Raw genomic sequence first — 14,040 nt, 5'->3', positions numbered from 1 at the left:
CATCTTGAATCATGTTTTTATTTCATTTCACTCCCTAGTCGCTCGTTCGGTTAGAAAAACCGAGATGAGTTGAAGCTGAAGTAAAACGATGCTGTGTAAGGTGTGGATATGTCTGCCAAAATGAACAGCGGGCGATATAGCACAACGATGGCCAGACGGCCCGCGTTTGTGCCCAATTGTTCAAAACAGGGGCCTTTGGGATTTTCATAATTTAACTTTTCATAATGCAGACATGGGATTTATCATCCTACAAGGTCTGACATGTAGACTTGAGAGCGTGCAATAATCATGTATCAGTTGATGAATGGATTTTCTTGATTAATGTTTGTTCATAGATAATTTTGTTCAACTGTATCTTGGCCAGCTGGAAATGTTCTGGGCATTTGTACCCCCCCCCCCCCCCCCTCCACACACACACACACACACACACATACATACACCCCCCACACACACACACACACACACACACACACACACACACACACACACACACTTTCCACTGTTCCAAACGGCTCACTGTGAACCTTATCTTAACCATTGGAAAAGTAATTTTGCAGTCTGCCAAATTCAGAAACTCCTGGATGGCACCTCCATGTTGATGTTCTGTTGTTTGCCAGAAGTGTTTTGGCTTATTCGTCAATACATCCCTCATTGCACTGATTTCATAGCACTGAGGGATTTATTGATCAGTACGCCAAAACCCCTCCTGTTACAGGCAACACAAATATGTCTGATGGAGATGTGATCCAGCAGTTCCATAACTGCTGTGCGCTCTGAGAAGTACAAAAACATTGATTTGTTGAAGAGTAGTAGTTCAACACACACCTATTTGCAGACATCTACAGACAAAAAAGAAGACGACTGCACTTGTGTACCCAATGACTGGAAATCGCTCAGCAAATTGACCGGTATACCCTAAGAGTTCTGTATTATTATTAAAATCCTGACACTTTTTAGTCTGCTGCTGTTGTTTTAAAACACTTGCCTAGTATGTATGTCTGTATCGAAGTGAAATAAGACTGATAAGTAAACTTAAGATAACTAAAACTTAAGTGTCCATTAAAATTGCAATCACAGCAATCCTGCAACGCCAGATAGAGGTTCACTATCAGGTTGGATTTTCCTTCAGGAGTTAGAGAGCACCAGTGCCAATGCCCAGTACCATGCGCCAGCAAGCACAGCTCTGAGTGGAGGGGCACATGTGCTTGTGTAGCGCGGGGTGAACCCAGACGAACCTCTTCACCAATTTGAATTAGCCCTGAATCAGTCCGCCCGGAAAAGAGGCCCGTTTCCGAACTTAACGATTTACTACTCCCACAGGCGAAAGCAGAAGTGAAATCATACTTAAGTTTGAGCATTAAAATCTTACCCAATCTATTCAGAAGTGCAGCAAACACATGTTTATCTTTCTTGTAAACGAGGGTTTTTAAATGTGTTCACTCGATTCCAAAGAAAATATGTTCCTTGTCAGTGGGCTTCTTTCCTGACCAACCTGCAGAGAAAATTAAAAGTTTGCCAACAGGTTTGTCTGGGTTCATCCAGGATAGGCCTCGTGCCTCAAAAGGGTTTGAAGCCTCTGTGATGGGTACAGCTTGTATTCTTGGCACGTCTGGGACAAATCTACAGTACTTTCCCCCAGTAACTGGGATGAATCTTGAATCCGCCGAAGAGCTGTTAAAACATACTGACGGACCATATTGGTTTAATTTGAAAATAGTACGTAAACATAAGACAGTAGAGTCAGATGCTTGAGACAGTTTTTAACACAGTGTGACGGCTAATGCATATAAATTTTATAAGCTCTTAGCTGATGTCAGGGGCCTTTCCTGTTTGTATGGGAAGCAGAGGGCCAGCATTGCTGAGTAATAAGACTCATGAACGTAAATCACAGTAAAGCTGTGTGTGTGCGTATGTGTTTGTGCGTGCATGCGTGTGTGTGTCTGTGTGTGTGCGTGCATGTATCTTTGTATGTGTGTGTGTGTGTGTGTGCGTGCATGAGAGAGTGTGTGTGTGTGTGTGTGTTGAAAGGACCTGTGGACTATGTTAATGAGCTCAAGTACTGGTCACTAGAGTGCTGAACATAAATTCTGCATTTGGGTTGTTTTGCCCCAGAACATTTCCATAAAATGAAAAAAAGTTGAATAAAAAAAACAAAAAAAAAACATGGTTTGTGTTCCTGTTGCAAATTGCACAGATGAAGTAACAGGGCGCAGTAAATAATTTCTTTCATCATCGCTTGTAATGACGGAGACTTAATTTACATCACGCAGCTGTGCTGGAGAGACCATTACAAAATAGTGGGCTGGTCTCTTCATAAAGCAAGCGTGTACAGTATATGTTAACCCTGAGTGACGTATTTTCTAAACACTTTGAAGAGAGTTAGGGTGAAAAGGCTGCGTGGAGAAAGTCATCTGAGGTATTGACCTGTAGGCTACTGGAACTCCTCCCCCCACACCTGTCCCTAAACAGTTGCTATTTCCCCCTCGTTTCCTCCACAAAGCCCTCTTCCACTGCTAATCATGGGGCATAGTAATCCCTCCACCCACCCACGCATGCACGCACACACACACACACACACACACACACACACACACACACACACACACATACTGCACACACACACATACTGCACACACGCACACACACACACACACACACACACACACACACACACACACACACACACACACATACATACTGCACACACACACACACACACACATACTGCACACACGCACATACACACACACACACACACACACACACACACAGATATACGCGCACACAACACACTGCAACACACACACAGAGAAACACACACGCACACACCACAAGAGTATACTACTCTCCCTTTGAGAGTAGATCGGAGGCGGGTGGGTGGTGAACGAGTCTTTCCTTCCCATTCCTTGTCTCGGTTCTGAGAAAGAAATTTGGTTTTGGGTTGTTAAAACGAGTTCCTTATGTACTTCTGACCCCTTGGTCTAGTGGCCCCCGCCTCCATCCCTCTTAAAACCGACTGGACGATGGGAAGGGGGGGTCCGCTCGTCGGCTCGTGGACACACTCTTCTCCTTTTTCCGAGAGAAAAGTTTGGGTGGTGAGCCCCGTAAAGACAGAAGACTTGTCGTGGGACCTTGGAGGTCTACAGAGAGAGAGAGAGAGAGAGAGAGAGAGAGAGAGAATAAGAGAGAGGGATGGATGGAAGGATGGAGGGATTGAAGGAGGGATTGAAGAAGGGATGGAGGGATGGATGGATTGGGTCCAGCTGCTGTCCCATGGTCTTGTGTGTGTGGATTGAATGTCCACTTCGGCCTCCAGGGCTCAACATGCTGGGCGGTGTGTGTTTACAACGTCCGCCCCCGGAGGCCAGTGGACCCCCCTCACACACACACACTTTCACAAATGCGCACACACACACACACACACACACACACACACACACACACACACACACACTCACTCTCACAAACACACAAACTCATAAACACACACAGACGCACACACACGCATACTATACATACACACACACACACAAACACACTCACACACACACATACATACAGTACTGTACTCACACTCAAACACACATACACACACAGGCCCACACACACACACACACACACACAGACAACAACATTCTTACATGCAAATACACACAGGACAAACAGTTAATTCTCGTCTGCTCTATATTCTTCTCTCTCTCTCTCACACACACACACACACACACACACACACACACACACTTGCCCTCCGTCCATCTCTCACACACACACAGGGCAAACGTTTTGAGTCAGACCAGTCCCCTTAACTTTCACACTCTCTTTTCCTTTCTCTCGCTCTCTCTCACACACACACACACACACACACACACACACATCGTCTCTCTCTCTCTATCTCTCTCTAACACATACATGATTCTTACACGCTCTGTATATCTAATCCATTCTGTTTATGTAATGAAACTGCATGCTTTTGTTTTTGTTAGCCTGGCCTCAGTCTTTCTTTTTCACACCCGTCTTGCATGACGAAAGTATAATGTATATCTTCTTTTTTTTAAATCTGTTTAGACAGGTGAGGGGAGAGGCTGTAGATTTATCATTTTAAATGTACACAATGCATAATTCTTTTTTTATTTGGTGCAAAAATTCAATTTATCTTCCAATACCAGCAAAATCAACAGGTGGATCTCTGCTACCTCTCTCTCTCTCCCTCTCCCTCTCTCTACTCTCTCTCTCTCTCTCTCTCTCTCTCTCTCTCTCTCTCTCTCTCTCTCTCTCCTCTCTCTCTCCATGCTTCCTCGGGGTGGACTGCGTGTATTTGGTGGATTTCCTGTTTTGAAACACAGCTGTGCGGCAGACATTTTTTTTGTGTGTGGTGTGTGTGCAACACCAGGGCACAAAGCAGAAGGCAGCAATGTTTTTCTTCTGCTTTGATCTCGGTGTGTGTGTGTGTGTGTGTGTGTGTGCACACGCATGTGTGTGCATCTATATGTGTGTGTGTGTGTGTGTGCGTGTGTGTGTGTGTGTGTGTGTGTGTGTGTGTGTGTGTGTGTGTGTGTGTGTGTGTGTGGTACCACCTGCAAATTGCACCTGTCTTCCATGAGGTATTCCTTGCTTTAACACCCCCTCTCCCCTCCGCCACACACATGCGAAAACTAATTGAAAGGAGAACTCGACTTAACGGTGCTTCAAAATCACACTCACCAAGTTTATTTGCCTTGGCGCATGTGTTATGATGTGGGGTGATAAATTCAAATGTAAGCAAACATTTTGCCGTTATTAATATCCCAATAAGACACATGTCATAAATTGTAAGTGTTTTTCACAAAGGGAGAGAGGGGGAGAAGGTGAAAGGAGAGCGAAAGCTGAATTCCATCTTTATGCACTCAAATATATCAATCTTGATGAATTTCCTTACAGTCCATACATTTTTATGTGACATCAATCTCTCTCTCTCTCTCTCTCTCTCTCTCTCCCTCTCTCTCTCCCTCTCTCTCTCTGTCTCTCTGTCTCTCTGTCTCTCTCTCACGCGGCACAAATTGAACTGGTATTTTCCAAAGGTTGTAAAGGCAGACACCCAGAGCCCGAAGCCAGTGCCAGAATCAACACGGCAAGAACGGGGTGAAATACACAGTTGTAAACATTGGAAAAATCCCTACGTATGCCTCAGCGTCCAGAGAGAGTGAGGCGAGAGCACACACACACACACACACACACACACACACACACACTCGCAGGCTAGGGTTTCGTCCGGCCGGCTCCGGACATCTGGGGTCCTGCTTGCGACCCTCTTTCCTGGGCCCGGGGAGTTCCGTCACACAGAAAAAGAGGGGTGCTGGTATACTTCTGACGGGGGAAAAAAAAAAAAACGTGTGCTGTCCACCCCTCAGGTCCATTACTGTACGCCGGGTCACAAGGAAATGTGTTAAACACTTGCAGAGCTGCCTCAACCCCTTGGCTCATACTGTTTTGTTTAGCATGTATGGAGTAATAGGAATAATGGAACGACGGGGTTACAGATTTGCTTTCACCGTTTAAACTAATTAGTTTTCTTTTCTTTCTTTTCTTTTTTTGTCTGTCTTTTGGCACATGTATAAGCTTCCTTGCAGTTATCATAGTTTGGTAAGTACCCTTTAGATAAACAGGAAATATCTATACACTAACCACTAGCTTAAAACATACACAATTCTTAAATAGCAGCAATGTTTATTTAAGTCGATTTTTTTTATTACTTGAATATTTAAATGTAAGCAAATAAGAGTCTTTGTTGCCATATGTATTGTTATCAACTTAATAAACCTTGAATATGTTAGGTTATAGGCCTGTCGTGAAAAATAAGTGTAAAAGAAAAACTATTTGAAAATATAAATACAGTTCAAACTTATTCTAAATCGAATTTCAAATAAAATTGTGGTAAATAGATGATGAAAAATGCAGGAAATATGAACCGCTCACGGGCAGAGCAAGGCACGAGCTCTCTCCGCAGACAGGGCCATGGTGGGTCGTTAAGGCCCGGCGGGAGATCGGCCGGCATCTGGCTTCATTGTGAATCTTTCTCTCGAGGTCACCCTGTCTGCAACATTGGGCTATATTTCAAGAAACCTAGATGACAATGTCGCAACACGACGCGGCAAAACGTTCACTTTCACACAGCATGCCAAAGCAAATAGTCACAATATCAAGTAATTTGCATGATAATGATTACTGTGTGATTCAAGTAAGAGCAAAATTGATCTAGGCTACATCTAAAACCAGTCGATGCGTTTCTTTGTCTAGCACTTTGTAATGCTTGCAGTTTATTACACAAAATCATTGCGCTGTTTAAGTGCATCACAGTCTGTAAATCAACAGTGAGTCAAATGTGACTGAATGCCATGCACTGATTTAGCCATAGGAAATAATTTAGGCCAGAATCACCAACACATTTTAGCCTATCATTTGTTTGATTTTTCAGACTTCAGACCGATATGACTTTACAAACGAACTTTCCTAAACCTGCCGGCCCCCCGCGACGAAATTATGCCCTTGTCTCAGTTCAAAGTACACTTCAACCTGTAACAGAAAATTGAAGTTTGTTGGCTAATAATGACCACTTTTTTTCATCGACGGTGAAGCTGGCTTCAATCACATAATTAAATTATCCTTCTACGGAAGCAGATTATGTTTAACACAACACAGATAAAGAGTATGGGCATTCGAAATGAAGGCCCATTATAGAAACAACTTGAGCAAAAACTAATAACTAATAACTAAAAATCTAAATAAATAAATAAATCAACAAATGAAACCCACGTTGTGATAGGCTATCCCAATACATGCATTATAATGTCACCATCATTGTAATAAAAGGCTATAAAATCATGGCGCGTTATAACCTATAATTAATATAGGCCTAATAATTGAATAATATAGGTTAGATCTAGTTTAAACACTGCAATTTTGTCTACTTCATGCAGATGCTGTTCCCAGGGTCCATTTGTATATGGTTGAACATTGCAGATTACAGCTTGTTTCCTAGGCTATTTCATCCTGACTATTGGGATAGTTGTGGTAAAGTTCATAGTTTTTATATCGTTGCTTTCCTCTATCTTTTTTGTCTGGGTTGGTACCTTACTTCTTGACATCCAGTAAGATTTCAAATGTGTTACCTAGCTATACCTATTAAACTAGGCTACCTTGTAAACTATAACGACTGATAAATTATTTAAACATCTGTGCAGGTTTAACCTATGTGGTGCTTTTTAAACGTTACCTTTCTGTTCAAGTTCAGTCGCAGCGCAAGCTAGAATACAGACTACTTTAACAGAGATTTTTCACGTTGGATTCCCACGACTTCTGTAGGCTATGTAGACCATCATTCATTCTCGTTGTTAGAGTTGTGTAAGAGTTCGACTCCAGACTGCCTTCTGTTTCTCCATTGTTTTAAATGGTTGAAAATCATACAAAAATGAAAAGTTACACCAAACCTAAATGTCCTTTCTTTTAAGTTAAAGACTAGCTTTTAACCAAACCATTAGCGTTTGTCAGCATAATCATTTAAGATTTCACTGCATTGCAGTCTGAAAGCCAATGGTGTGGAAAAAAATCAATAGGCTATGTGAGTTACCAGAAGCCTACCCTGACTGATCAAAGAACTTTTAACAAGTTGGAATCCCCCTGTTGTTAAATAAAAGGCTTTCAGCATAATGTGTCCTTGTCCAATGAGAGCCTTTAATTGGCTTAAGTATGCAAGGATATTCTCTAAGACCCTCCTTTGCTACGGTCTGATTGGTCCGCTTCTGTCAACAAATAAGCAATTATTTTCTTTCCCTAGTAGCGGTAGGCCAGCGTCGCTGTCAGTCAGCGGTGTCTGTGAAGCTTCGGCGCTGTATAAGTTTCTAGTATTCAGTCGGAGCTCGTGCGCTCACTTCACTTCAGTCAGAGGCTCGCAACGGAGGCGGCGGGGATGCAACCGGAGCGAGCGAGGGCTGGCTTTCGGAGTGGCACGGCAGTGCACCTCTCATCTCAACTGGCGACTACCAGTTTTTGCTCCGCAGTCATGTTCGGACGCAGGCACCATACGCACTGAGCCTTTTTTTTTTTAACGCGCCGAGCCAATTGCTTTAGTTTTCGTTTATTTCGGTTTTTTTCTATTCATTTAGTGTGTGTTGGTTGGCTTTTTCTATGTATGTGCTTTTTCTCTGGATGGTTACTCCCACCATGCGAAGACTACCGCGGTGTAACCGGGAGTGAATAGTTTTTTTTTGGCAAATATGTCCCGTTGGATTATTACGGTTCGCATCTGCGAGGCTTATGGAATATAGCCTGGTTTGTCACAATCTGTATGCGTTGTCAGCGAGCCCCGTGAAAAAGAAACTTGCAGTGCTGGGCATCATGTTTTTGCTGTGGGTGTACATGCTGTATTCGTGCGTGGGGTACTGTGCCACCATGCCCAGTCTGGTGGTGGACACCCACCGGGCAAAGGAACCGGAGTACGCGGGCAGAAGGACAGAGAGCGGCAAAGCGGACCTCTTGTCCAAACTGCTGCCCAGACCGCAAGGTTGGGTTGATTTGGAGTCCGATTACGACGAGCAGTCCCTCCGGCCCGCGTCCAGAGACTTATCGGCGAACGACGTGGACGCGGACCGGGGCGAGGACTGGGACGAGGCGGCGGTGGCGGCGGCGTCGCGGGGCGAGCAGAGATCACCGGAGCCCAGCTCGCTGTCAAGTTTCTCCAACGGCTCCGGGAGCAAGAAGCTGCCCCAGGCCATCATCATCGGCGTGAAGAAGGGAGGCACGCGCGCGCTGCTCGAGTTCCTCCGCGTGCATCCCGACATCAGGGCCGTGGGAGCGGAGCCGCACTTCTTCGACCGAAACTACGACAACGGGCTGGAGTGGTATAGGTGAGTCAACCCTTATCTTGCCGTGCGCCGGTGCCTTGTCTCGGGCGAGCTGCCCTTGGTTGTGGTAGTGCAGGGCGCAGAGTTGGTTGAACCGTACGGGCAACGAGAAATGTGATCACTGTTTGGTTACAAACGTGGATATGTCAAATAATTCAGAAGCAAACACGCTTAGTGCAGACTTTTATTTTAATGCTGTTTCGTAAAAATGGTTTGCGGTTCTATTTATTTATTTTAATTTTATTTTGTTGACTATTTTCACCGAGTTGGTTGACATGAATCAATCGACCCAAATAAAATGCTTCACTTGTGCATTTATGATTGTTGACAAAAAAGAACAGTTTTATTTGAGACAATATGCTTTACCGAGCCCACATCTTTGTAAGACAGTAGCCTATTGAATATTGGGTACGCGTGTAAATGAAAGCTGCAGTCGTTCAGTTTGACCCATAGTGATATATGCTTTTTTTGCGAGATATCATAAAAATTAAGCAACCTTGCTGCGGCATGCGTTTGTAACATATGCCTACAGAAGTAACATGTTTTTGTTAATATTACTTAAGACGGCGCGACAGCAGTTCGTACAGCATTCCCGAGCTTTTGGCGTGGCGCAGTGGTCTCTGTTGGACGCAAGAGTGCATTACAGGCGGGTACTCGCGTTCAAGTTTTAGTGTCTAAAGTTTGATTCTTTATTTGAAGTAATTTTTAAAAAGGAGTTGGGGAAATATTGGTTTCCACAATGGACTTGCAGTCATATAGGCCAATATCTGTCCTTTAGCTCTGATTTGGAACCATAGTGTCAAATGTATTATTTTATTTTATTTTTTTTCCATTCATAATTTGACTTTTGGAAAGGTTGTTAAAGGTAATGGACTGGCAACCTATGAAATACAGCAATTAATTAGATTTGACATTTGTCACGTTTTAACGAATTCCAAGAGATCTTTATTGCGTTAAACAAAAACATTCAGATGAAATCAACACAGTTACTGGAACGATAATTATACAGAATGTGGTTTGTGGTTTTGTGTGAGAAGAATTACATTTAAATCGACCCACTTCGAGGATTCATATAAAGATATTTCCATTGAAGAGCAGCCCAACATAAATTGTTCAAAACTACTCAAATTATCTATAATTTTCAGCACCGTGGTATTTTTATATCGTCGAAGAAAATATCCAGACATCCACTAGTTTATTGTTTTTAAACGGTCTAAAATATGCCATATGAAAGTCCTCAAAAAGAGCAAACACTTTATATTGGTGACAAAGCTGGCACACCAGAGTTCCCATGTTGTTCACATATGCTCATCGTTGGGCTGCTACTACAGCAGCAGCAACACGAGTTCTTCATTAAAAACGAATCATTTGTTTTAATATGACTCATCCGCCCGTGGGCTAGGCCGGGCTGGGTATGGTAGGCTGCGTGCTCAGCCTATTTTTAAGGTCCGGGCAGAGGTACTGCTTGAGCCAAATGTTGATGCCACGTAATGGAGACTCGTTATGTTCAGTCTACCTCCTTCATATGCAATTGGTTTAGTGCAGGTTTGTCTCACCAGACTCATAATTAAATCGATACGGATATAGGCCGATTTTAACAAGACCAGACCATGTATTTTAACGCATGCTAGAAACTAGCAAACCAGTCCTTAAAGTGAGGCTAATTCATCTGAAATATTGACAGATTTAAGGGCTTCTCTGCGCTGCTAAATTAATAAGCTCTTTTGGGAACAGGGAGCAAGACCTCCTGGGTTTGGCGTAGAACAACGTTTTGAAACTCACACAGGTTTTCCTGGATGTGAAACTTCAGTGGGAGCTTGAGGTTGAATTCGGTTGTTTTTAACCCTGGAGCCAGGCCGAACGAGCAGGCTAGTATTGCAGACTCTATGGAGCACAGAGCAGAACTAACAGGCCTGGTGACAAGTTGATAAAAACAGTTCTGAACTGCACGGCTGTCTGAATAAACGGATTTGGTTCAGCGCGGAAAGGGGGGGGTACAGAGAAAGAAGTGCAGAGCGTTAAATATGGGCGACGTGCGAGGCCCCTCAACAATAGCGGGAAGGAATGAAAGAATAAAGCCGAATGAGAAAGTTGGGCGCCTGGTAGTCCAGAGCGACACAAAATGACCAAGCCTGGTTGTTCATGCAAAAAGATGAACTGAGACGTAAGACTGGCCTATTTAGAGGACTCATTGAAACGGGATCCTTTTGATAATTCAAGCTTCGCACTGATCTTCTGATGGCATGTTGGGTCTATTCTTGCTTCTTACATATTAGGTATTTGCCAATGGTTGTCTATTTATTTCCTTATCAGACTTCAACATAATATTAGGCTATACCTTTTGTAGCCTAGGCATGCCCTTTGGTCCCTTCAAGATTGGGCGTGCCTCTTGCTTGTAGATACTACTTACTTTGTGTTTTAATATCGCAGGCCTCTCTCCAACTCATGTTTGCAGAGAAAATATGAGGTAACTAGTGCCTGCCGGCAGGCCCTGTGGTCTTTGGGACTGTTAAAATAAACAGTCACGCACCGGCCTCCTTATCGTGGGGATGCTGAATCTTGTTCCGGTGCGCGAGGCTTTATTTGGCGCGCTGCGGGGTTTGCGGAGACCCTCCTGTTTATCCTGCAAATCCGGGCTCAATCGTGCCCTCGAGTCCCGCTTTATGTTTTTACACGATAGCGGTTACGACTCTATTTGCAACAAAGCGGAGACAAACGAGGGCTTGAGGTTGTTATGTAACGTCTCTAATTCGGATCCTGTCAGATCTTTCAATTGTAAGTCACTCTTCCCTGAAGGTGTACACGCATGCATTTCCTGTGAATTCTTAAAGCTTATAAACCTCGTTAATTGACTGTGTAGAGATAGCGGTATCTTTCTGCACGAGGAGCACATCAACTAGGAACATATGTGCTTTGGTAAGAATTGGAACTGAGGGCCGCTGGCTCTTCCCTTTCGTGTTTCGGATTGCGGGTCAGAACGCAGAGTGGTGTGACATTACATTAAATGCAATTTACAAACCACTATAATGACTGTGCTCCAAACTTTTTTTGGCACATGTACCCACGAGTCTGCGACCATCTCGTGCGAGGCACCACGCCCAAACATCACAGAGGCTGAATTACAAGTCACATTAAGTCCTCTTGTGCAGTCAGGACATGCATAACAATATTGTCCTATAGTCTGAGATTTGCTTGAGTCTGTTTATTGATCTGGGTTTATATACCATTGTGTTCAATGCTTGAATAGCTTCTTGATGCATTTATTTACATTGAGTTGACATACCACTTGTTGACCTAATAAAGTAGAAGATTGTGGCAGATAAGTGTGAAATATATTAAATACATATTATTTGAGGTTTCATAAAGTTTCTTATGAGGTGATGTTTTAGTTTAATCTAAATCCAAAGACAAGGCATTGTGCTGTTGCGACGTGAACCACTCCGAGTTCCCATGCAGTTGCAGATGTTTTGTGTTGGGCATACCATGCCATGCCAGCCTAGGCTGAAATTCTATATCTGGGCATTTGCGTTTTGGCCGAAGACGTACCACACAAACAAAAAAAACGTCAAACCAATTTAGTTAGTCTGTGTGTGTTTTTTTTCTTCTCCTCCATTCTGTTGTTAAACTCCTGTCCCCTGTCACTCCAGTTCTATTGTGTCGCCGCGCGATGGAACTGGGACGCGAGGAGCCGTCCAGTCTCCAACTCTGGTCTTTAGCCGCGCGGCGTGGTATGCATGCGAAGGGAAAACTCTTCCCCCCACGAACAGCTCGTCCTTGCCAAAAACACAGCTGCGGCCTAACGTCTGGAGTACCTTCACTCACGGAAAGTTTTCATAAGCCCGCTTCTTTCTGAAAGGATGATGAATTGGACCGGGCTATTGCGCTATACGTTTGTTAATGCCCCTAAATTGCCCGTAAAGAGGGGGACTCGGGGGACTATTATGGGATGTATGCGTTCGTAGAGATAGCTTAGTGCCTGAGAGCTACTGAGGAGAAGAGTCCATTTACACTTATAGGGTCATTAATCAAGCCTGTGTTAATAATAAAACTATTCTGTGTATGTTTGAAGAGAGGGGGAATGTTTATGGAAGTTGGCCTATTTGTGTGAGTGAAAGCGTGTGTGTGTGTGTGTGTGTGTGTGTGTGTGTGTGTGTGTGTGTGTGTGTGTGTGTGTGTGCGTGTGTGCATGTGTGAATCAGAGTTCTGGTGAACCCAGCACAGACCTGTTGCACAGTTTGCCCCTTGACACGTCGTCCATTTGCCCCTGCTGAGTCTGTTGAGTCTTTCGGAACACTACCCTCCTGTCACACACACACACACACACACACACACACACACACACACACACACACACACACACACACACACACACACACATACACACACACACACACACACACACACACACACACACACACAGAGGGAAATAGTTCTTTCATTTAGCCTTGCGATAGAACTACATACAACACTAAGAAAGAAAAAGGGGTGAATGTGTGTGTGTGTGTGTATGTGTATGAGACTGTGTGAAAAAGAGAGAGAGGGAGAGGCTGTGCAGAAATAGAAGGGCCATTGTGATGCTATATTGTGGTGCTTAGACAGTTATTTGTGTCAAAGACAAGCACGTGATTCTTCTTTAGAGCTGGTCAGGACTCGGAGCTTTGTGTCCGAAGATGGAGATCACACGGCCATTAGCAGACTAGTCTCTCTCTCTCTCTCTCTCTCTCTCTCTCTCTCTCTCTCTCTCTCTCTCTCTCTCTCTCTCTCTCTCGCGCTTGCTTTTGTGGCACTTTATCAGCTTCACAAAGCTGGAATACTTTTTTTTTTTTCATTTTAAAAAAGCGTGCAAGTTCCGGGGTTGTCAGTCTTTTGTACTTTTGTATTGCGACGCTCTTTGTGTGTGTGTGTGTGTGTGTGTGTGTGTGTGTGTCTGAATGTCGCCTTCATATGGTAACCCTAACAGTAAGGCCAGATCATCATGTAACACACACACATCATTCGTGGCGTTGAGCCCCTGGTCTAGACTTTGGCCTATTTCCTATTTATTTAAACTATTTCACCGTCTCACCCCGTGTTGCGACAGCACTGGATGTGCCATTGAGAGACGCTTCTACTTGGAATTTGTACTTACATTACATTGTGTGCGTGGCTGGCTTGTACCATCGTA

The 14,040-nt window shown here is 43.9% G+C and overlaps 1 protein-coding gene across 1 annotated transcript in view; it reads left to right on the top strand.

Annotated features, from left to right (window-relative positions):
- Nucleotides 1-7,919: 7,919 nt before the first annotated feature.
- Nucleotides 7,920-14,040, top strand: part of hs3st3b1b (heparan sulfate (glucosamine) 3-O-sulfotransferase 3B1b) — a 32,204-nt gene continuing 26,083 nt past the window's right edge. The window contains exon 1 of the mRNA XM_062525546.1: nucleotides 7,920-8,879. Coding sequence (XP_062381530.1) covers nucleotides 8,290-8,879 — 590 coding nt within the window. The 5' untranslated portion in view covers nucleotides 7,920-8,289. The remainder of the gene's footprint in view (nucleotides 8,880-14,040) is intronic.

Source organism: Sardina pilchardus, chromosome 22 (assembly GCF_963854185.1).
Source record: "Sardina pilchardus chromosome 22, fSarPil1.1, whole genome shotgun sequence".
In the NCBI taxonomy this organism is placed as follows: domain Eukaryota; kingdom Metazoa; phylum Chordata; class Actinopteri; order Clupeiformes; family Clupeidae; genus Sardina; species Sardina pilchardus.
Note: the sequence above shows the minus strand (reverse complement) of the source record. Positions and strands in the feature narration are given on the sequence as shown.